Source organism: Sorex fumeus, unplaced genomic scaffold (genome assembly GCF_029834395.1).
Source record: "Sorex fumeus unplaced genomic scaffold, SorFum_2.1 ptg000055l, whole genome shotgun sequence".
Classification (NCBI taxonomy): Eukaryota; Metazoa; Chordata; class Mammalia; order Eulipotyphla; family Soricidae; genus Sorex; species Sorex fumeus.
The window spans coordinates 4,216,164-4,238,380 of NW_026606112.1; the positions used below are offsets into that span (position 1 = coordinate 4,216,164).

Consider the following 22,217-nt stretch of genomic DNA (forward strand, 5'->3'; position numbering starts at 1 on the left):
TCTTAAGAAATATTACGGGGCTGGAGCCATGGTACAGTGGATAGGGTGTTTGCCTTGCATGTGGCCAACCTGGCTTTGATTTCAAGCATCACCTATGGTCCCCTGAGCACCACCAGACCACCAGGAGTAATTCCTGAGTGCTGAGCCAGGAGTAACCCCTGTGCATCACCAGGTGTGGCCCCAAAAAGCAAAAAAGAAAAAAAAGAAAAAATATTATACGCTTATATATTATAAGACAGATATTTAGAATATCTGTCTCTGCTGGCTTGATCATGTTTCTACTTACTGAGTAGGGGTTCATCAAGCGCCTGCTTTAAGAATTAATGGCTACACAGAGACACTTAGATTTCTCCCTTACCATACCAAGAAAAACCTCTAGGTAGTGTGATCTTTTGTTTTTGTTTGTTTGGTGGCCATACCTCATGATGCTCAGGGCTTACTCCTGGCTCTGTGCTCAGGGATCACTCAGGCAGGACTCAGGGGTGCCATATGAGGTGCCAGAGATCAAACCTGGGTTAACAGCGGGCAAGCAAACATCCTACCTGCTGTACTTATATCTGGCCCCAGTAGTGTTATCTTCTGCCCATGACAACAATGTAAGAACACTTAAGTTCAAGCTAAGAATGATGTGATGATATCATTCCTATTGAAGAATGGGAACACTGAAGGTGGACATTTAAAGTCCATTAGAAAAAAAAAGTCCAGGTCTTCTCATGAACTTGTAAAATTGGCAGGCTTGACCAGCAAAATGGAAAAGAATGAGAGACTTTTCAGATGACAGGAAACTATCGCCAAGGGGTGCAAGTTTAAATTAACACAAAAAAGGGCACAATCCCGTGTAAAAATAACATGGTGGTCGGACAGATGGTCCCTACAGACGGTCCCTTTACAGCTGGCTCCTCAGGGCGGTGCAGAGGGGCGCAGAGCAAGTCGGAGGACGCGGGACAGGCCTGCCCAGCACGGCTCAGAGCGGTGGGGCTTCGCCCGGGTCGGGGCTGGGCTTCGGGGCGGCCGTGTGGATGTGGGAGAACTGCAGCACCGGCAGCAGCAGCTGGAAGGCATCCTGGATGTAGGTCGTGCTGTTGCAGCCCTGCGCAGGGGAAAAGGGCGGGTTAGTGCCTAGCTCCGTTGTCAGCATCCTGCAATTTCCGTTTCGTCTCCACCCCTACAGCACTCTCGTCTAATGGGTATGGAGAGCAACACCCTTCCTGAGGCTACAGTGTCCAGTTCTCTTTCTCTGCTCACAGGGGGAGGAAGTCATTTCCTTAGTGTTAGGGTGCACCTGTATGGGGTGTGTGTGTGTGTGTGTGTGTGTGTGTGTGTGTGTGTGTGTGTATGCGCGCACGCGCATGCATTCTTACCACCCACCCATCTGTCCTGTCTTACCTCTTCCCAGGGCAGCCCCACTGCCCTGAAATAACACAAAAGCACAGTCCAGAGGCCCAGGCTTGCTCTTACCCACAGCACAATAAGCAAAAGGGTGCACCCCCAGCTAAATAGGGATCCTTAAAAAAAATAGAATCACCCTAAGATATTCAGTCACAAAGTTGTTCATGCTTGGATTTCAGTCATAGAATGTTCCATCACCCATCCCTTCACCAGTGCACATTTCCCACCACCAATGTCCCCAGTTTCCCTCTAGCCACCCTACCGCCCCCTCCCCCCCAGCCTGCCTCTATGGCAGCTGTCCCCCCCACCTCCTTGGCATAATGATTTGCAGTACAGGTACTGAATGGTTATCATGTAATAGAGTGATTAGCATGTAGCACTGCACTGTAGCACTGTCCTGTTGTTCATCGATTTGCTCGAGCGGGCACCAGTAACGTCTCCATTGTGAGACTTGTTGTGACTGTGTTTGGCATATCGCTACAGGGAGCTTGCCAGGCTCTGGCGTGTGGGAGGGATACTCTCAATAGCTTGCCGGGCTCTCCAAGAGGGATGGAGGAATCAAACCTGGATCGGCCGCGTGCAAGGTAAACTCCCTACCTGCTATGCAATGGCTCCAGATTAGCATGTAATAGAGATAATTCTAGGCAATTATTCCTCGAACTTGGTCATTCTTCCATACATGTGGACTCTTTACATTTGGGTTGGATGTTGTGATTTCCATTCTGTGGGGTACACTATTAGCACCAGAGGGGTGATTTAAAAGTTAGGGTGACCAAAACATGAGAAAACGTCCATTGGGAGAATGAATAAGCATGCAATCTTGTAATCTTTATAGATATTGCCTGTCAAGGGTAGAAAAGAGATTTTCTTCAGGGTGGAGAGCTAGTACAGTGGGTTAAGGTGCTTGTCTTTTTTTTTTTCTTTTTGGGTCACACCTGGCGATGCACAGGGGTTACTCCTGGCTCTGTACTCAGGAATTACCCCTGGCGGTGCTCAGGGGACCATATGGGATGCTGGGAATCGAACCCGGGTTGGCTGCATGAAAGGTAAGCGCCCTACCCGCTGTGCTATTGCTCTAGCCCCTAAGGTGCTTGTCTTGCATGAAGTTAACCCAGGCTCGATTTCTTGTACTGCACACAGTGTTTGTGTGCCCTGCTAGCAGTGATCCCTAAGCACAGAGCCAGGAGTATGCCCTGAGCACCTCCGGATGCAGCCCCCAAATAAAACAAACCAAAAAAGATGTTCTTTTTTCTTTTGGGGCCCCTCTCATTAGTGCTCAGGGGCCAGGCCTGGCTTTGTGCAAGGGGTTCACTCCAGATGGTGCACAGGGAGCCTTGCAGAGCTGAGCCCACTGCAGGCAAAGGCTGCACTTAGCCCGTTGCCCTCTATCCTGGGTTCAGAGGAGTTGTTCAAATCCCACCTCTGGCAGAAGCTGTCCCTACATCTGCTGGCCCCTTCCCCTTGCTCTGTCCCACAGTGTGGCTGTTCCCTAAAGAACATGGTAGTTGCCACTGTTTACTACTTTGGTAGTTTTTCTTTACAGTCATTCCTAAAAAACACTGCCTGAAAGATGCAGACACTCTCCCTGCTTGGAAGTTTGGTGAGTTCCACACTTACAGTCCAGACAGCAAAACAGGAGCGAACCTGCAGTATCTGTGTTCTATCTCATTTCTCACCACCTTGGCTGGGTTCCCCATGGCCACAGAGCCCCCCATCAGCTGGAGTCTGGTCTCTCAGAGAGCTTTACTTCACCGGTGTGTGTGTGTGTGTGTGTGTGTGTGTGTGTGTGTGTGTGTGTGTGTGTCTCAGCCATGCTGAATCTCATCCGCAATAATTTCTTTTTCCGGGCCTCTGTTCTCTTATGTCTTGCTCTGGCCAGGCAGCAGGTTCTGGGCCAGGAGATCATGTCCCGGCGAGTGGAACCCCAGACACCAGAGAAGAGCAGATACTGGACATTTTCCTGGTCACTTCTGTCCATTGGGAGCAGAGAGCCCAGTGAAACCAGAGGTTGCCCTGAATAGAGGTGTGCCCACTTTCATAAAATCCCCATTGGGCACAAATTCCATGGCAGCAGTAATCACACTGTTAAATCCGTTGTCACACTTGGCAGCAGAAATCAGCTTCTGCCTGAGGAAACAGTGACAGCAATAACATGCAAACATGCAAACTTAGCGTTTCTCTTTAGAATCAGAAATTCTTGAAAACGAGGTATTTTTGCTTCACTCCTAGGTTTAGAGCTGGTGGAGATACACAAATGAATTCAAAAAGGGAAAAAAATTATTGTAGATGAGATTCAGCATGGCTGAGACACACACACACACACACACATATTATCACTCTCATTTGCTTAATTCAAAAGCATTTCTCTGGAGGGCAACTTACCTCTACATACACACTATTGATCATCGGGTTAAGGACCTCGGCCTTCTTGTCGCTCTGTGGAATCAAAGGATGAAACCAACAGATTAGGTGCTTAGACATTAAGGCTTGTCACATGAAACTGAAGCCTCTGGTTTAGAGGGAGAGGGTGTGTGCCGGAGCCAGTGTGTTAAGTTAACATGATGCCCTTATCACCAAAGTAAGTTAGGGGGTGAAGGCGCACAGGAGTCAACCAGCAGCATCTCCCTCAGCACCCAAGTCCCCATTTGGGGAAGTGGAAAAACGGGAAGCAGCTTTGATGGAAGGCACAGCCCCCCCCCCCCCCCCGACTCCGACAGAAAGGAATAGCGAGGGGACCCAGACCCAGGGCCCAAGAGCAAGCAGGAGAGGGTGCAGGGAAGCAAGTCCCTGGTCTAGCTTCTAAGGTCGTTAAGGTAAAAGTTGTTAACTTCTTGGCTGCTCAATTCCTTGAGGTTATATTATTAATTTTAATTTTTTCAACCCACAGCTCCCAAACATGTCAAGCATGTGCTCTTCCACTCAACAAGTGCTTTTTCAAAGGTACCCAGGAAAAGCACAGAGGGTGCTTGTGGTGGAAATTCTAACTTAGGTTATTTCTAAACGTCTAGACTCCATGTGAGTGGGGCAGTTTATACCCAGGGGGAGACTCAACCAAGCTGCTTCCTCATCCTAGCAGCGTGCTCCTAGGAAACTCAGTTCATTTGGACAGAAATTCTAAGAGTAGGTAACGGTGATACACCACTTTAAAGACCAGATAATAGAGATTAGGAAGGGTGAGGTATGTGTTTAAGATCACAGAGCAAGACATTCTTCTTCAGACCATGTTTTTTTAAAAACAGTTTGAAGCTTGTAGAATAAGACTTGAGCTTTATAATGTCACACAAAAAAACTTAATTCGAAATGGATTATGAACCTGAATAAAAGAAATGAAACCATAAAACTCATAGAAGAAACAGGCAGAAATTTCTCTGATGCTGACCTTAGTAATAACTTTTGGACTGATCACAAGTACAAGAGAAACAAAAGTAAAAGTAAGCAAATGACACTATGTCAAACAAAAAGTTTCTGCCCAGTGGAAAAATTATTGCCCAAAGGAAAATACATCCTGCTGTACTGGAGAAGCTATTTGCAATCATATATGGAACATGGTATTAATCTTTAACAGATATAAAGAAACAGCAATAAGAAACAAACATAAAATGGGCAAAAGACAGTTTACCCCAGAAGAAAAAAATACAGATGGCCAACAAACATATAGAAAGACGGGCCATCACCACGTATCATCTGGGAAATGGCAATTAATTCCACAGTGAGGTGTGATCGCAGACCTAAAAGAATGGGTATTATCTCAAAAGACAGGCAACAAGTCCTGGAAGAGACGGGAGAAAATGGAACCATTTACAGGAGGTAGATATCAACTGGGACACCCACTATGGAAAAGAGTGTGGGAACTTCTAAAAATAAAGAAGAAATGAAATATCCGATGATCCAGTGATTCCACTCTGCGCATCTATCCTACTAGAAAAACACAAATTTGAAAATAGAAGGCTCTAAACACACCGCTGTGTTCACTGAATCATTACAGTAGCCAAGAGACAGAACATGAAGAGGCCACCAAGGGATAAGCAAAGGGTGAGCGAGTAATGAAGATGCACCCCAGTGTCTCAGAGCAGCACTGGGAGTACTTCCCCCCACCCAACATAAAAAGAATGAAATCTCACCGTTTGTAACAACTTGGATAGACCTAGCAGTGCTCAGGGGGATCATATGTGATGCCAGGAACTGAATTAGGATTGGCCAAATGCAAGGCAAGTGCTTTGACCGCTGTGCTATCTTTCTGTTCCTTTCCTTTTGATTACAAAAAAAAAATACTGAATAAAAAATAAACAGCGGTGGAGGGATCCTGGCATTTCAGAGGTGAGTGAAGCATGGTAGCACATCAGTATGTGAAAAGAGGGAGATGGAGCATCTTGGGAACTTTTTGGTGGTAGAGATGCAGTCACTGTCACTGTCCTCCTGTTGTTCATCGATTTGCTCGAGCGGGCCCAGTAACATTGTGAGACTTGTTACTGTGTTTGGCATATTGAATACATACATCATGGGTAGCTTGCTAGGCTTTGCTGTGCGGGTGAGAAACTCTCGGTAGCTTGCCAGGCTCTCTGAGAGGGGCAGAGGGCAGAGGAATCGGACTCGGGTTGGCCATGTCAGCTGTGTGCAAGGCAAATGCCCTACCCACTGTGCTATCGCTCCAGCAGTAACACATCAAAATTATAAATGTTAACGGATGGTAGCCAATAAAAGTCAAATATTCTAAAAAAAATTGCAGTAAGTTTCTGTGAGAAGATTGTGACCAGAGTTTGTTCTCATACACACACACACACACACACACACACACACACACACACACACACACACAGAGTCTGTTCATGAAGATTCTTCACCTTTAGAATTTAATTAAAATTTCTGCCCTTGGCTTATTAATGAGATTCAAAGGTGGAAGGCACCCTTTTTAAAAGGGAAGACTTCTTACATATTATAACGCAGATGATTGCTGAGGACATTAGGATAAGTGAAATAAGTCACCAAAAATCCAAAACAAAATCAGACCAACAAATATCGCATAATTTCTTCTTTCCACAGTTTGTATTGTATGCAAATGTATTGTGTCAGACAGGAGAAGGATGGCTGCCGGGCTGCTGTGGCTGGCCAGGTGGAGGGAGGGAACACAGAGCTGTGCTTAATGGCTCCGGAGGGCCCATCTGGGAAGATGAAAAAGGCCCAAAGAGTGGTTGCTTAATATGCAAACATACAGAACACTACAGAATTGTACTCTTTAAAATGGCTAAGGGGATAACCTTAAAGTTGTGTGTATTAAAATAAATACAAGGTGAAAAAAATTACACTGCCTAGATCATACTAAAATGACACTAAAACAATCTACCCAGGAGCCAGAGAAATGGCTCAAAGGGTTGCTTTGTACGTGGAGCCCAGGCTAGATCCATGGAACTACTCCTGTGAGTCTCTGGGTGTGGCCCCCAAGCGTATCTAGATGAGAGGTTCTTTGTCTTTTTTTGAGGGCAGTGACTGAAAATCTGCAGATGAATTTGAAGATTCCTTATTTGCTTACTCTTGTTCTGGTTCAAGTCTTTATTTATTTATGCTTTAGAAAGTGAACCTGGGTACTTGATTATAGAGTATAGCTTGCAGATCAACAGCAGAATGAAAACATGCTTCATCACAACTTGTAAACAGATCTGCAGATCCTGGTTTGCAAAACACAAATATAAATATAAATATAAAGCATGGGCTAGAGAGCCTGTTGTAACAGGAATTTGAAAAGCGAGAGCTAGTGCTTTGGGGTGTCATTAGGATTACTTCGACCACTGGTCTGTGAATCAGTAAGTAGTCTTCTCTGCCTATAATGCTTAGTCTTGGGCCAGGGACGTGACTCAAGCAGAACACAGGTTTTGCATATATAAGACTCTGAGTTGATCCCCAACGACTCTCGGGGCCTCTCGCCAATATCCATATCCAAAGCACAGTATACCTAGGAGTGGACCTTCTGGCTCTCTGATGGCTCTGCACCATGGCCAACTGGCCCCACATCAACAAAAATGGCAATAAAAATGTGATGCTGGAGCTACAATACAACATGAAGCTGACCTGAGTTCAATTCCTGGCACCCCATAGAACTCTCTAAGCTCCACCATGAGTGGTACCTGAGTGCAAAGTATTGGGTCTGAAGAGAGGGGTTAAGACATTTCCTTACACATGGCCAAACCTAGTTCCATCCTCAGCACTACATGGTTCTCTGTGCATGGTCCGGCCCAGCTCTGGAGGCTCCCAGCACAGCTCACATGACCTGGGTCCTCCCAGGGGCCTGAGCAGCATCACATCACATCACATCCTTGCACTAAGCTGCTGACCCAGCTGGCCCAGAATCTCTGAGAGGAATTCCCCCCGCCAAATAAATGTTCAATCCACTCGTAGATGGTAAATAATTAAAGGAACTGGAGTGAGGGCAATCTAGTTTCCCTCACTATACCCAGAAGACTTTATGGTAAACACAAGCATAGAAATGAAATACATCTTCACAGACAGTTCCCTTTCTTTGACATAAGTCTACTGAGGTCCAAGTAATGTCTTGCTCTGGGAAACCATAATGGAGTCTTGGGAAAAAGCTCTTTAAAACCCCAGTCATTTTAGTAAGTAACCAGAAAATCCATTATGGTATTTGCTTTCATGTTTATTTGATTATCAATAAACCTCTAAAACATAATCAAAACGAGGGCAATAAAATGACATTGGTTTTCAGAATCAATGAGATGTGCAAGCAATTTAAATAGAGTCTGGAGAGCAATATACATTCATTAACTTCAAGTTATGAATAATGGCTGTTTTGGAGAACAGAAATAATGACTTGATGTAAATGATTTATCATAGCGCAAGATAGGGTTATTGTGCTGGGGAGATGACATTTTAGTAAACTACTTAGAGTGAACCTTCTCTTTAAAAAAAGTCTTGTTGTTTGACTTTGTGAAGGCAGGTCTGTGCAACATAATTCATGTACATATGTATATATATCCATATATATAGATATATATTCTCTGTAATAACTATAATTTAAGGGCATAGACATCTGCTAGAACATACTGCCTATAATGTAGATTGAAGGAGCCAGAGAGATTAGTTAGGTTAGGGTGATTGTTTTGCATGTGGCCAACCCTGACATCTTATATGGTCTCTCAAGCACTGTAGGAGTGACCCTTGAGCACCGAGCCAAGAGTAAGCTCTGAAGTACCATTGGATGTGGCCCAATTCCCCCCAAAGATCCCCAAAGAAATTCGGACTGTAGGGCAGGAGCACATGCTTCCCATGTAGGCATATGGGAATCCAGGTTTAATCCCTGGCTACCCCAGATACTGCTGGGAGTGACCCTCGGCACCAAACTGGATACAGTCCCTGAGCATCCCTGGTGTGATGCCAAAACAAAAAAACAAACATAGACCTCAGATCAGAACAGAGTTATCACTTGGAAACTTGAATCTGAGAAATGCTGACCCAGAATCTGTATTTTCACAAGTTCTCCAGGGGATGGTCTGAGAAAGACCATGCTCAAGTCCAATATTTGAAGAGGAAACAGAAAGCAATACAATGAATATTGTTCATGAATACAAGTTCTTGCTTGCCATGATGACTGAAGCCGTATACCGCTCACACACACAAAGACACCTACACCCATATTGGTAAGGAACCACAGGGATGCAAACACTCAGCTCTCTATCCATGGAGTCTGATGGCAACGGGCCGAGAGCTGAGAGCATGGGGTGAGAAGTTTGCTGCTCCCCAAAGGAACTGTGAGAAGAGGGTACAGGAGAATCTTGGGAAGGCACATGTCTTAGACCATCCTCTGCTTATGACCCTGTTCTTCTGCATGAAGCAGGTCACTACTACAGCCTTGGCATTGTCTGCCTCAGGTAACATCTGACCACATTGGGTAGGAGTGATAGGACTGCAGGTAGGGCATGTGTCTTGCCCACAGCCAGCCCAGGTTCGATCCCCAGCATTCTATATGGTATCTTGAGCAACCTCCAGGAGTAATTTCTGAGTGTGGAGTTAGGAGTAAGGCCTGAGCATCACTTTATGTGACCCCCAAGCAAAACAAAACAAAACAAAACAAAATAAACATCAACCACATAAAGCACCTGGTAATGAACTCTTCCATTCTCATCAGTGACCGCCCACCCCCACCCGCTGCCCATACATACTTTGTCTACACAGTGCTGCTCTCATGCTAAAGGTATAAAAGTTGATCCTTTCTAAAACAGAAACCACATGCAGGCACTCACACAGAATGATATGGGACATGCACCTTTTCCCTCTCCCCTTATTAACCACCTACAGAAGAACAAAACCCTTACATTTCTAGGCAGGTGTAGAAAGGTTTTCTGCTTGCTTCCCCTGGCTACCAGGGTAAGTGTGTAATGTGAATGGTTTGTAAAGGAAGAACCAGAAGCTACTCTTCCAAAAAGAATGTTGAGCCTTTCAAAGCTGAGAATAGACATATGACAACTGGTAATATTTTTCTCTTGGTTAAAGATGAGGTGTGCTTTGCACAGCAAAAGAAACTCATTAAAATGACAAGACATCAGACTGCATGGGATTTATGCACAACATAAATCTGACAAAGAACTAAAATTCAGGGCATATTAGGAACTTGCAAAACTCAACAATTACAACAAAAACAATCCAGAAGATGGTGATTTTGAGCACCATCTTCCAGCTTAATGACTGGTTGTCAATGAAGTTCTTTCTTGGCCCATAAAAACAGAAACAAAACAAAACTTACTGATAAGTTATTATTCAATTAAAAAATTGACAGAATAACTGAAAAGGCACTACTCTAAGGAAGATACACATAAGGCTAGCAGGTCCATGAGAAAAATAATCATCACTTACTGTCAGGAAAATTCAAATCAAAACTACAATGAGCTATCTATCACTTCATATCTGTGAGAATGGCTAGAAACAAAAGTTGCTGGTGAGGGTGTGGAGAGAGGAAACTCTCCACTCTTTTGAGTATAAACTGATTCAGTCCCTATGAAGAGCAGTATGGAGAGTTCCAAGACATTGGAAAGAGATTGACCATTTAACCCAGCACTTCCTCTCCTAGGTGACTTTGGATTGAAAAAGATAAATGCATCATAATGTCAACTGCAAACGTATTAGAGTCAAAATCTGGAACTAACCCAAGTGCCTAATGTCAGGTGATTGTATACAATTGTGAGCATGTGCGATTCACCAGCACGTGTGCACACACACACATACACAGAGTGGAACGAAGTAGAGTGCGTGCGCGCACACATACACACAAACACACACATATACATACACAGAGTGGAACACAGCAGAACAGTACAAGATGAAATGTTTTCCTTTGCTACAGCATGGGTGGAATTGGAGTAGTCATGCTAAGCAAAATAAGTCAGAAGGAGAAAGACAACAAACACCAATGATCCCTCACTCATATGTGAAAAATAACCAGATCAGGGGACAAATGAAAACAAAAAGGCAAAAAGGCCCTCCCATTGATCATCAATTTGCTAGAGCGGGCCCAGTAACGTCTCCATTGGAGACCTTGTTGTTACTGTGTCTGGTATATTGAATACTCTCGGTAGCTTGCCGGGCTCTCCAAGAGGGGTGGAGGAATCGAACTCGGGTCAGCCATGTTGGCCGCTTGCAAGGCAAACACCCTACCCGCTGTGCTATTGCTCCAGCCCAAAAACAAACCAAGAAAAACCCTTGGAGTCTATCTGCAAAACAAATATTACTAGAAACAAATATTACTAGAAATCTGCAAAACAAATATTACTAGAAATGGGCAAATAGAAACATAGGGCGCAGAGGTCTAGGGACTATGGAGCTAGGGTCCTGGACTCAGGTGGAGAAGGGTCCTGGGAGTTAGGTAGGTGGAGGCATGGTATGGTATCAAGCAACTGAAAAGGTGTGGACCTGGGCTCAGAAAACATACACAGTGTTCTATACCAACCAAACCTGGTAAGAAAAACGTTAATAAATAAAAAGAGCTGAAAGAACTTTCAGTAAACTTCAAAAAAAAAAGTAAAAGTTTCTGGTTTTATTAGAGAAAATAAAGTCAAAGTCTAACAATAGAGAAAGAAAACATTTAAAAAAAAAAAAACCTTGTGTGGATTATAAAATATTCTGTGAGGGAAACCGTGAATTCAGATCTTGAAAAGAAATGATTTTAATAGTGATTCATGAATCATGCAACATAGATAAGTAAGTAATGGAAGTATTAGACACCTTTTTTTTAAAAAAGAGGTCTGGAAACACAGCCAACATCTGCCGTCTGAGATGACTAGAATCTGATCAGGGGAGAGACTTAAGCTGCCTGAAGGTGAAAAAAAATGCTCTTGACTTAGATTTCTAGGTGATTAGCTACCAAAGAAGGTGCTGAACTTGCAGCTTTATCTCATAGCCCTTCAGAGACCCATCTCCCCTACAAAGGTGAAACAAGGGGTGGAAAGAAACAGCTCAAGCGGTAGAACACAAAACTTGCAGGCACGAGGTGCTGAATTTCATCCCTGGCACTGCATGGCCTGAGCACTGAACCATCAGGCCCACACAACTGGGCCAACTATCTCTGGGAGCAGCCCTGGGTCCCCAAGCACTACAGACCCAACCCCCCTCCCAACCCCCCTCCCAAAAGGAGTGAGAATAGAAGCATTATAGTATTACCCCAACAGTGGTTAAGCAAGTTGTAAACTTCTTGGATAGGGTAGCAACTTCTTTGCACATTGCAGTAGTTAATCTGAAAGAAGAAAAGAGGTTTGGGGATTTTTAATCAAGTCAAATGAAATAACTGAATGACTCTTATTAACACTCTACTCCATGAGGAAGAAAAGCTTGCAAGTTTGAAGATGCTCTGTCGAAACCTTTTCTTCAGTAATCTTCCGTGATTCATAGGTACCATTTAATCTAATATTAGTTTTCTCTGCCTGTTTAATTAAAGAATAATCATCTAACTTACCCTGCCTCTCTTCTAGAATCAAAAGCATAGGCAGGAAAATACCAGGCTTGAGCATCACATGTGTAGATTCTTGCCAAGTGTTTTTCTCCTTTTATAGCCTCCTGCCTCAATGCCTTGTTGAAGTTTCCTAACAGACAGTCTTATCTGCCACCAACCTCTCTCCCAGTACTTTGGGGGTGCATTATCATATTTAACCCTCATAGTGGCCTTGTGGATTATATTATTATTTCCATCTTATAGATAAAGAAACTGATAAGAAGGTGAAGTAACTAGCTTAGGACACACAGTAGTGATAGTTCTAGATTCAAACTCTTGATCTCTTGATCACCTTTATACATGTCTCAGAGTAAAGGTCCTATGTCACTGTCCTCCCGTTGTTCATCGATTTTCTTGAGTGGGCCCAGTAACATCTCCATTATGAGACTTGGTTGTTACTGTGTTTGGCATATCGAATACATCACAGGGAGCTTGCCAGGCTTTGCCATGTGGGTGAGACACTCTCGGTAGCTTGCCGGGCTTTTTGAAAGGGGCGGAGGAATCGAACCTGGCTCGGCCAGGTGGCTGAGTGTAAGGCAAACACCCTACCACTGTGCTATTGCTCCAGCCCGGTGCTATTATAAGCCTAAACATATTACAAATATTCAGGCCACTGAGAAAAACACAGTTATAATCCTCCCTTGGATGAGAAAACTAAATAAATAAGTTAAATTAGTAGTACCAAGTGTCTACAATGATGAAGTGTCAAAGCAGGTTTAACCTTAGGCAGCAGAATGCCAATGTTGACCTCTGTCCCCTACCGCTGCAGTGTAGGACAGAGTCTAAATTCAGGAAATCACAATGCAAGGAAGAAGATGAATGTGAAACATATGGTAAAGGTATACTTAAAAACATGGAGCAATACGTGACAATGTCACAGTCCTCCCGTTGTTCATCGATTTGCTTGAGCGGGCCAGTAACGTCTCCATCATGAGACTTGTTGTTACTGTGTTTGGCATATTGAATACGTCACGGGTAACTTGCCAGGCTCTGCTGTGTTTGGCATATCGAATACATCACAGGGAGCTTGCCAGGCTTGCCAGATACTCTTGGTAGCTTGCCGGGCTCTCCGAGAGGGGCGAAGGAATCGAACTCAGGTCGACCATGTTGGCTGTGTGCAAGGCAAACGCCCTATCTGCTGTGCTATAATAAACAGTCCCAAGTTTTTTCCAGTTATAAATCCACTTCCAGGTATACCACCCCAAGAAAACAACACAAGATGGACACAGATATTTAACCAATACAATTTTGGTTATAACTAAAACACAAATGATGACCAAATCCGAGAACCATCTAATGAGAGCAGTTACAAACTGAAAGAGTATGTTGGGATCCATGTACCTTTTTCTCTATCTATCTATCTATCGATCTAGCTTGGTTTTAGAACTATACTTGGCAGTGCTCATGTTAGTGAGCTAGCATTCCTAGTTCCATTCTCAGGATACCATATGTGGTGGCAAAAATTGAACCAGAATTAGATGCATGCAAAGCAAGTAACTTAATCTCCCTGACCTAACTGTCCAGACCAGAATCCTTTTTTTTTCTTTTTGGGTCACACCCAGCCGATGCTCAGGGATTACTCCTGGCTCTGCACTCAGGAATCACTCCTGGTGGTGCTTGGGGGACCATATGGGATGCTGGGAATCGAACCTGGGTCAGCCGCGTGCAAGGCAAACACCCTACCCACTGTGCTATTGCTCCAGCCCTCAGAATCCATTTATTTTTAAGGCACTCTTGTATAATAAGAATATATTTGAATCTGTCCTGATTTTCTATGGTTTAACAAATAGGCAGTTACATATAAAAGTTAATTATTTTCTAGCTCTGTACCAACTATTTTCTTGTATAAAAATTTATCTATATACACTTTTAAATTCCAATCAATAACCTATGAATAATAGCTATGATTTATTAAAGGACATGTGACAGTACATATACATATAAAGAAATCCTAGCAAAGGGACTTGCATTCCCTGGGTGGTCACGCAGACCCAACTGGGACATGCAGAGCCAGTATAATTCTCTAGGGTGTGTGTATGTGTGTGTGTGTGTGTGTGTGTGTGTGTGTATGTGTGTATGTGTATGGGGGGTTGGCATATTTTTGTTAAGCTGATTGAGACATTGTATTAAGCAGTTCTTTTCCACTCACGCGGTATGTTGACAATGTAATTACCCTCAGATGTTGTACTTTCTAAGACAGTTCTCTTAAAATAAACACCCATTTAACTCTGAATGATTTAGGGTGGCTTCCCTTAAATCTCTTTATAAATAATTCCTGGAATGTCTAGTTAATTAATAATCTCACTGACAGCAGTTTCTTGAGAGTAATTTCTTAAGATGACCATAGAAGAATGAAATTATTAATTTGAAGGAAATAATTAATTTATAGTGTGTGTATATGTTTGTATGTGCATGTGTACATGTCTTTGCATGTACATGATTCATAAATACGAAATGAAAAAAAAAGTGCCAGAGAGAGGTCAGAGATAGTGCAGTGGGTAGGGTGCTTGCCTTGCATGTGGCTGATCTGGGTTGATCCCTGGCACCCCATATGGTTCCCTGTACCCATGAGGGTGATATCTGAGCGCAGAACCAGGAGACAGTCCTGAGCATAATTGGATGTTGCCCCAAAACAACAGCAACAAATAAAACAGGGCAGAAGAGATGGTACAGTGGGCAGGGCACTTGCTCTGCGCATAGCTGACCTGAGTTTGATCCCTGGCACACGTATGGTGGCTCCCTGACCACATAAGTGATCCCTGAGCACAGAGCAAGGAGTATGCCCTGATCACACTCCCAAAACTTACAAATTTTATTTTTGGAAAAAAATTTAAAAACAAGAATTAGCAGTAACACTTACTTAATGAGAACTTTTGCTTGGTCCTGAGCTGATTTTTCCTCTTCTTGTCCATGGAGAATTAATTCTGCGACTTTATGAAGCTGCTCAATGCAGCGGGCTGTCACCTCTGCCAGGCTCTCGATGGAGAGCCTGCAGACTTCCTGAAAGAAACAAAATAGAAAAACAATTATTCACTGAACAGACAAAAAAATGTTTTAAAGCACTGGATTAAAATATGAAGGACATAAAAAATGTGAAGGACACAAAAAAAATTCCATGTTGTATGTTGCCCAACATGATAGTTTTGAAGGTAAGCATATACTTGTTACATCATTTTCACAAGGTCAAAAATGTATCCATCACCTCCAAAAATTTTAGAAGATGCTTTAAAAAAGTGCTATTTTTTTTAAAAGAAAGTAATTCATTCAAACCCCGAGTCCCCAAAACAAAAAAGAGCAACCCAACTATGACCTAAAAGCTTACCTGAAGGTTAATGGGCATATCTGATGTTTGGGTGAAGGAAATGTGCCTATAAAATGAAGCGCCACAGAGCAATGTCATACGCACAACAGGCAGTGCTCAAGAATGAATGTGGCAGCAAGTGAATTAATAGACCTCAACAGACATCACTTTTTAGAGTGACCTAATTTTAAAAAGTGACTTTCTCTCAAACTGAAATTCAATATAAGATGAACTTATTGCAAACTCATTTTTGAGCAGGATATAAATCATGTACAAGAAAATATATTAAACTACAGGATAAAAACTGTGGCAATAAAAAAATTTTCTTGAAAAAGCTTCAATTACCTCATTAGTTAGGAGGCATAAAGGCATTTTTTTAAAGTGAAACAGATTTTATTTGGAGGATTTTAGGAAGGGAATAAGGGAGAGAAAGTGAGAGAAGAGTAACATGCTCCAGTGAGAATGTGGGTTTCTCCAAAGGCAGAGAGAGTCCCTACACACAATGCAGCATTAGATATGGAAGGACACATCAAAGAGGGGAGATGCAGGTGACACATGTGCTCGGCCACATGGGCACAAGCTACACATGGGCTCAGGCAGCATATGCACCCATAAAGACATTTTATAGTTATAAATTTACATACAAGATGGAACTTTACCCTAAAGATAAATCAACTCTGTTCTTAAAGCTCTTTTCTTTGAAATTTTAATTACAGAGCTATGGAGAAAAGTGACAAAATCTACGTTAAGTCACAAATTGTCTTGGCATAGAAAAATTTTAGTGCATTAATACATTAATACAGATCTCTCTTTTTTCAGGGGCCAGAGTGATAGTACAGCAGGTAGGGCATTTGCCTTGCATGCGGCTGACCTGGGTTCAATTCCTGACATCCCAAGCACCACCAGGAGTGATTCTAGAGTACAGAGCCAGGAGTAACCCCTGAGCATCACTGGGTGTGAGTTCCCCACCCCCCCAAAAAAAGCAAAAAAAAACCAGATTTTTTTAATTATCATTTTGGGGGGGAGGGTATTGGACTCCACCAGAAGGCGTTGTTCAGGTCTTATTCCTGACTTTGTGCTCAAGGACCACTTCTGAGTGCTCAGGGACTCATATGTGGCGCCAAGGTTCAAATTGGGGTCAGCCTTATACAAGACAAGTGCCGTACCTGTTGTACTATCTTTTAGGCATTCATATTTTGTGTTTTGCTTTGTTTAGTTTGAGGGAGCACACCCAGAAGTGCTTAAGGGGCTACTCCTAACACAATGCTCAAGGGACTACACGATGTCTGGGACTGAACTTGGGACTCCTGCATGCAGGCATGCACTCCAGTCCTTCCAACATGTCATTGACACTGATATCCATATTTCTATGGAGTGCAAATGAAACCCAAATGGCTGTCCCCTCAATCGAAATTAGGTTGCTAAAATATTAACTAATAAATCTCTTTAGCACTGTAGTACTGTCCTCCCGTTGTTCATCAATTTGCTTGAGCGGGCACCAGTAACATCTAACAACAAATTGTGAGACTTGTTGTTACTGTTTTTGGCATATCGATACATCACAGGGAGCTTGCCAGGCTTTGCCGTTTGGGCGAGATACTCTTGGTAGCTTGACGGGCTCTCCGAGAGGGGCAGAGGAATTGAACCTGGGTCATGCAAGGCAAATGCCCTACCCACTGTGCTATTGCTCCAGCCCCTCTTGAGGTAAACCATCTAAAATGCATTTACCTCAATTGTCTTTGTTGTTTTTTCTCCTTTGCCTTCTTCTTTGGAGTTTTCAGATTTCTCTGCTTCATCTTCCTTCTCAGTTTTTTCTTCTGATTCATCTGTCAAATCTACAGACCCAATGGTCTGATCTTCTTCAACCCATTCATGTGCTTTCTTCATGGCCTGCAGAAACACACGAACACCCAATCAAAGCTATACACTTATTGTGCAAGTAAGCAAAATGGGAAATTCCAACCCAGGAGATGACTCAGTGGCAAAAGCACCTGCCATGTGGGTGTGAGGCCATGAGTTTGGGCCTGGGGTCATCCATGAGTGCTAGGTACAGTCTTATCAGCTCTGTAGACTGGAGCCCATACTAAGCCCTACACTGTGACTAAAGTATGTGGTCACCATAGAGTTCTCTAGCTAAATGGTGCACTGGTGTCAGGGGAGTGCAGTGACCCCCACCAGTATCTGTGTGGGCAGGCAGGCCTGCCAGTAAGCATGATAGCCAAAGTGTGTCAGCACCACAGTGAAAAGTGTGTGGTCCCTGGTGGGCATCACAATCAAGTTTTGTATGATCCCCATCATCACAACAAGAAGGGAAGGGGGGTCAGAGAGCCAGTACAGTGGGCAGGGCTGCACCTGTCTTGATACGGTCAACAAGTTCGATCCCTGGTACCACATATGCCCCCCCCACCTCCAAGCCTTCCAGGAGTGATTCCTGAGTACAGAGCCAGGAGTAAGACCTAAGCATGGCTCGGTATGGGCCTCCCCTGCAAAAAAGTGAGAAATTTCAACTTTAGGGTTAGGATCAAGTTGCCATAAACTTGAAAGGTGTATGTTTAAAGAGGGAGGGACAAATTATTCACTTAAAAGCCTCCTGTTGCAGGTGGGGAAAGGGAAGTGTAGCAGGGGTAGGAGGGAACCTTCGGACACTATCAGGGAGAGGTGGACACTGATGCTGGATTGGAACGCAGTTTACCTGAAACTCAACTCTGAATAACTTTATAAATCATGACACCTTAATAAGTAAAGTAAAGTAAAGTAAAGGCCCTCCCGTTGATCATCGATTTGCTCGAGCGGGCCCAGTAACGTCTCCATTGGAGACTTTGTTGTTACTGTGTTTGGCATATCGAATACGTCACGGGGAGCTTGCCAGGCTCTGCCGTGCAGGCGAGATACTCTCGATAGCTTGCCGGGCTCTCCGAGAGGGGCAAGGAATTGAACTTGGGTCGGCCATGTTGGCTGCGTGCAAGGCAAACGCCCTACCACTGTGCTATCGCTCCAGCCCTTAATAAAAAAAAAAAAATTAAAACAGGGGCTGGAGCGATAGCACAGTGGGTAGGGCATTTGCCTTGCACGTGGCCGACCCGGGTTCGATTCCCAGCATCCCATATGGTCCCCTGAGCACCGCCAGGACTAATTCCTGAGTGCAGAGCCAGGAGTAACCCCTGAGCATCGCCAGGTGTGACCCCCCCCTAAAAAAAGAAAAGATAAAAAAATAAACAAAAGTTAAAAAAAAGTCAAAACACACTGGTGTTGGGATTAGACAGACCGACTAGTGGGTAGGATGTGTGCCACGCATGCAGCTGACCTGGGTTCAGTCATAGGTACCACCTATGATCCCCTCAAGTGTATCAGGAGTGATCTGAGCACAGGGCCAGGAGTAAATCTCGTAGGGTATGGCTCCATCTCCTCCTCCCACCCCCCAAAAACCCTTACCCTTGTTGAGTCTGGAGATGAGTCAAAGGGTTGGAGCACATGCTTTGCACACAAGCATCCAGGTTCATTCCCCAGCACCACCAGTTCCCTGAGCACTGCCAGGTTTGCCTCCCCATTCCCAACACCCCCAGCAAAAACCAAACACCTTGCTGCGGCTTTCTGGTAAATATAGAGTAACAAAAGGGAAGAAACAGAAAGAAAGGGCAAGAGCATTGTGGGTCTGGAGGACTCCCCAGAGCCCGAGAACGGGTCTGGAGAACCAGCCTGCTGCGTGCTGCAGTGGGGAGAGGGTGGCTGTGGGGTCAGGGTAGCACTGAGGAGGGGTCTCAGAGAGAAGTGGACACTCTGGTGAAGGGTGTGGAGATGGAATAAATGGATGCATGAAACCCTCTCGTTGACAGCCTTGTAAATTACAGCAACTGAAATAAAATTTTAGTTCAGTTTTACAACATAGCAAGAGTTGTCTAGAAGGATCAATAGTCTATTTTCACTTTTCCTTAGCAACTATAAACTAATAATAGTACTTGAGGCTGGAAGTTAGATAGGACCTTAGGTGGGAAGAAGGGTAGCTACAATCACGGCTGTACAGCAAACACTCTGATACAGCTCATAAACTAACTCTTAATATTTCCCGCTGGGGAGCTGAGCAAAGGCTGTACTCCCCCAGATCAAGAGGGAAGAGGAGGAAGTTGTTGGAAAGATCTGGAATGCCCCCTGACTTGTTTAATTCGCCAAGTATGTTCTGAGCTGCCTGAGAACTAAAAAAAATTCTGACTCAGTTGAACATGCGGGCATCCCCTTCCCAAAGGGTTATTTATTCTCAGACTTTTGCAAGGTCAGACTCAGACGCTGATAAATAACAGCCTAAGCTGTTTGCTTAAGAGACGGTTGTTTCTACCCTGAATTCTCATGTTAAAGCTTTCATCTCCAAAGTTTCATGCATCAGGGTGTTGACGACTTAGTTCCAAGGAGAACCTGAGCAAACTCTAGGTGTGTCCTCTTTCTGGGACAAAGGTATCCCTGACTAGGGCACAAACTAATGGCACCTCAGAGGCGGCTTCTTGGAGCAATGGCAGATGCTGCCCGGAGATGAATGAGGCAATTTCCTGCCGTGCTCAACTCACTGACCTCCTGGAATGGGCGACCTCTATCCGAGATAAAGAAATTTCTCATCTGTCCACTTCACTGCCTCATCTTGCCTATCCCTCCCCCACCTTGGTAAGTGGGGGCCGGGGTCAACTACTGCTTGCTAGGAAGAAAGGGGGAAAAAGACAATGGGAAAAATCACATACTTTTAGTTAATGACTAGCGTTCTCATTACTCCACAGTAAGGCCTTTTATTCACTTGCAAAATATTTGTGTATTCTCAGGGAAAGCCATATTTCAATCGAAACTGGAATGCTCTTCTTTTCTTTATGATGATTTGGTTTTGGTTTTGGAGGAAACAGACATTTATTTATTTGGTTTGGGGGGCATTTCCAGTGGTTCCCAGAGATTACTCTCCTGTCTCTGTGCTCAAGAATCACCCCTGGCGGGATTCAGGGGACCATATTGGGTGCTGGGGATGGGACCAGGGCCAGCCTCTTGTGAAGCAAATGCCCTAGTGACTGTACCATCTCTCTGGTTCCAGAAACAGAAACGTTTTTAAAATGTTGACTGACATTCCAGGTGGGCAGGGACATCTGCCTGCAAAAGCTTCTAATTCTGGCCAATAGAAGCAAGGGGAGATGGTATCTGAAAAAGTCACTAGGTGATTCTGTACCCCTTGTCTCCACTGCTCTGAGAAAATTCAACTTTGAGGAGAAATGGCTTACAAAGTCACAAGGTATTTTGACTATGAAGTGTAAGCTAAAATGTAATCTCATGACACAGGTGTATATTTTAGAGGGGGCTCCCCTGTTGGTGTTCAGGGACTGCTCCCCAGCTCAGTGCTTTGGGGTCATTTCAGCAGTGCTTGGAGGAACGACGCAGTGCCGGTAATGGAGCTCAGGCTCCCACACGCATAGCATGGAACTATTGCCCTAACCCCTCACAGGAGTTTTGCATGCTCTATTACATTTCATTATGTTGCCTCCCTGATTCTTAATTACTGAAGCCAGATTCTACATTCCCAGCCTCTGCCATGGGATTTGGGGCTTTTTTCATTTCCAGTAGATATCTGGCATCTTTTACTAAGACTTTAAAATAAATAAATAAATAAATAAATAAACAAATAAATACCACGACTATGGCAACAGTTTGGACTCAGAGGGTGCTGACCTTATTGAGTTTGTCAGGCGTGGCCGCAACATGTAATTCGAAGAGAAGCTCTGTGAGCATGCTAGCGAATTCTTCTCCCTTTTCTTCTGGGCCTAGAAATGGAAAATGACAGAAGGGACAGGCTGATTTAGTTGGCATCCTTCAGAATGTGGTGGCTCCCCCAAACTTAAGCCCAATCTGTGGGAAGGTGAGGAGAGGTTGTTTTCAAAGCAGCACAGCTGTAGGGCAGGAGACTGCCATGGGTGAGGGGAAGCAGAAGCCCACCACTCAAAGCTGCAGTGAGGGCACCCCCAGCTTGGCCAGAGGGCCAGATGGAGCAGAGAGGGGTTCTGCTATGCTGGTCAGCAGCTTTCTTAAAAGAATAAGTAAATAAACAAACACCTGTGCTCTCAGGACTGAGGCCTGTGACAACACTGTCCATCTGACTGAGTGCTGCACACGAGCCCTGCACCCCTTCTCATGCTTGGGGGCTCTTGGATGTCCACAGAGCCCCAATGCTGAACAGTAGCAGGCAGACCCAGTGGGTTGTGAATGATTTCCTGTAACAATGTTAGATCTCTAAAGAAATCTCCTCAGATTTCCTCAGACACTTGCCTGAGCCCACGCTAGTCAGTGGAATGTCTTCCCTCCAGACAGGAGCTTCTTTAAGGTTAGAGGGGTGTTTGATTTGGTTTATTCTGGAATCCAGAGCATTTAACACATGCTCTGGACATGGCAGGTCTCAAATGAATGTCTTATTAATAAACATTGGGGCTATTAATACATGATCAATAAATTATGAAATAATAGATAAGAACATGCCAGCTAGAATACACATATCCAATTTTGCATATATATAGTATCTCCTAT

The 22,217-nt window shown here is 44.1% G+C and overlaps 1 protein-coding gene across 1 annotated transcript in view; it reads right to left on the reverse strand.

Moving 5' to 3' along the window:
• Positions 1 to 964: 964 nt before the first annotated feature.
• FAM114A1 (family with sequence similarity 114 member A1) overlaps positions 965 to 22,217 on the reverse strand; it is a 66,031-nt gene continuing 44,778 nt past the window's right edge. Inside the window, exons 9-14 of the mRNA XM_056125566.1 lie at positions 21,369 to 21,460; positions 17,406 to 17,567; positions 15,237 to 15,376; positions 12,049 to 12,121; positions 3,772 to 3,825; positions 965 to 1,090 (exon numbers count right to left, since the gene is read on the reverse strand). Coding sequence (XP_055981541.1) covers positions 965 to 1,090; positions 3,772 to 3,825; positions 12,049 to 12,121; positions 15,237 to 15,376; positions 17,406 to 17,567; positions 21,369 to 21,460 — 647 coding nt within the window. The remainder of the gene's footprint in view (positions 1,091 to 3,771; positions 3,826 to 12,048; positions 12,122 to 15,236; positions 15,377 to 17,405; positions 17,568 to 21,368; positions 21,461 to 22,217) is intronic.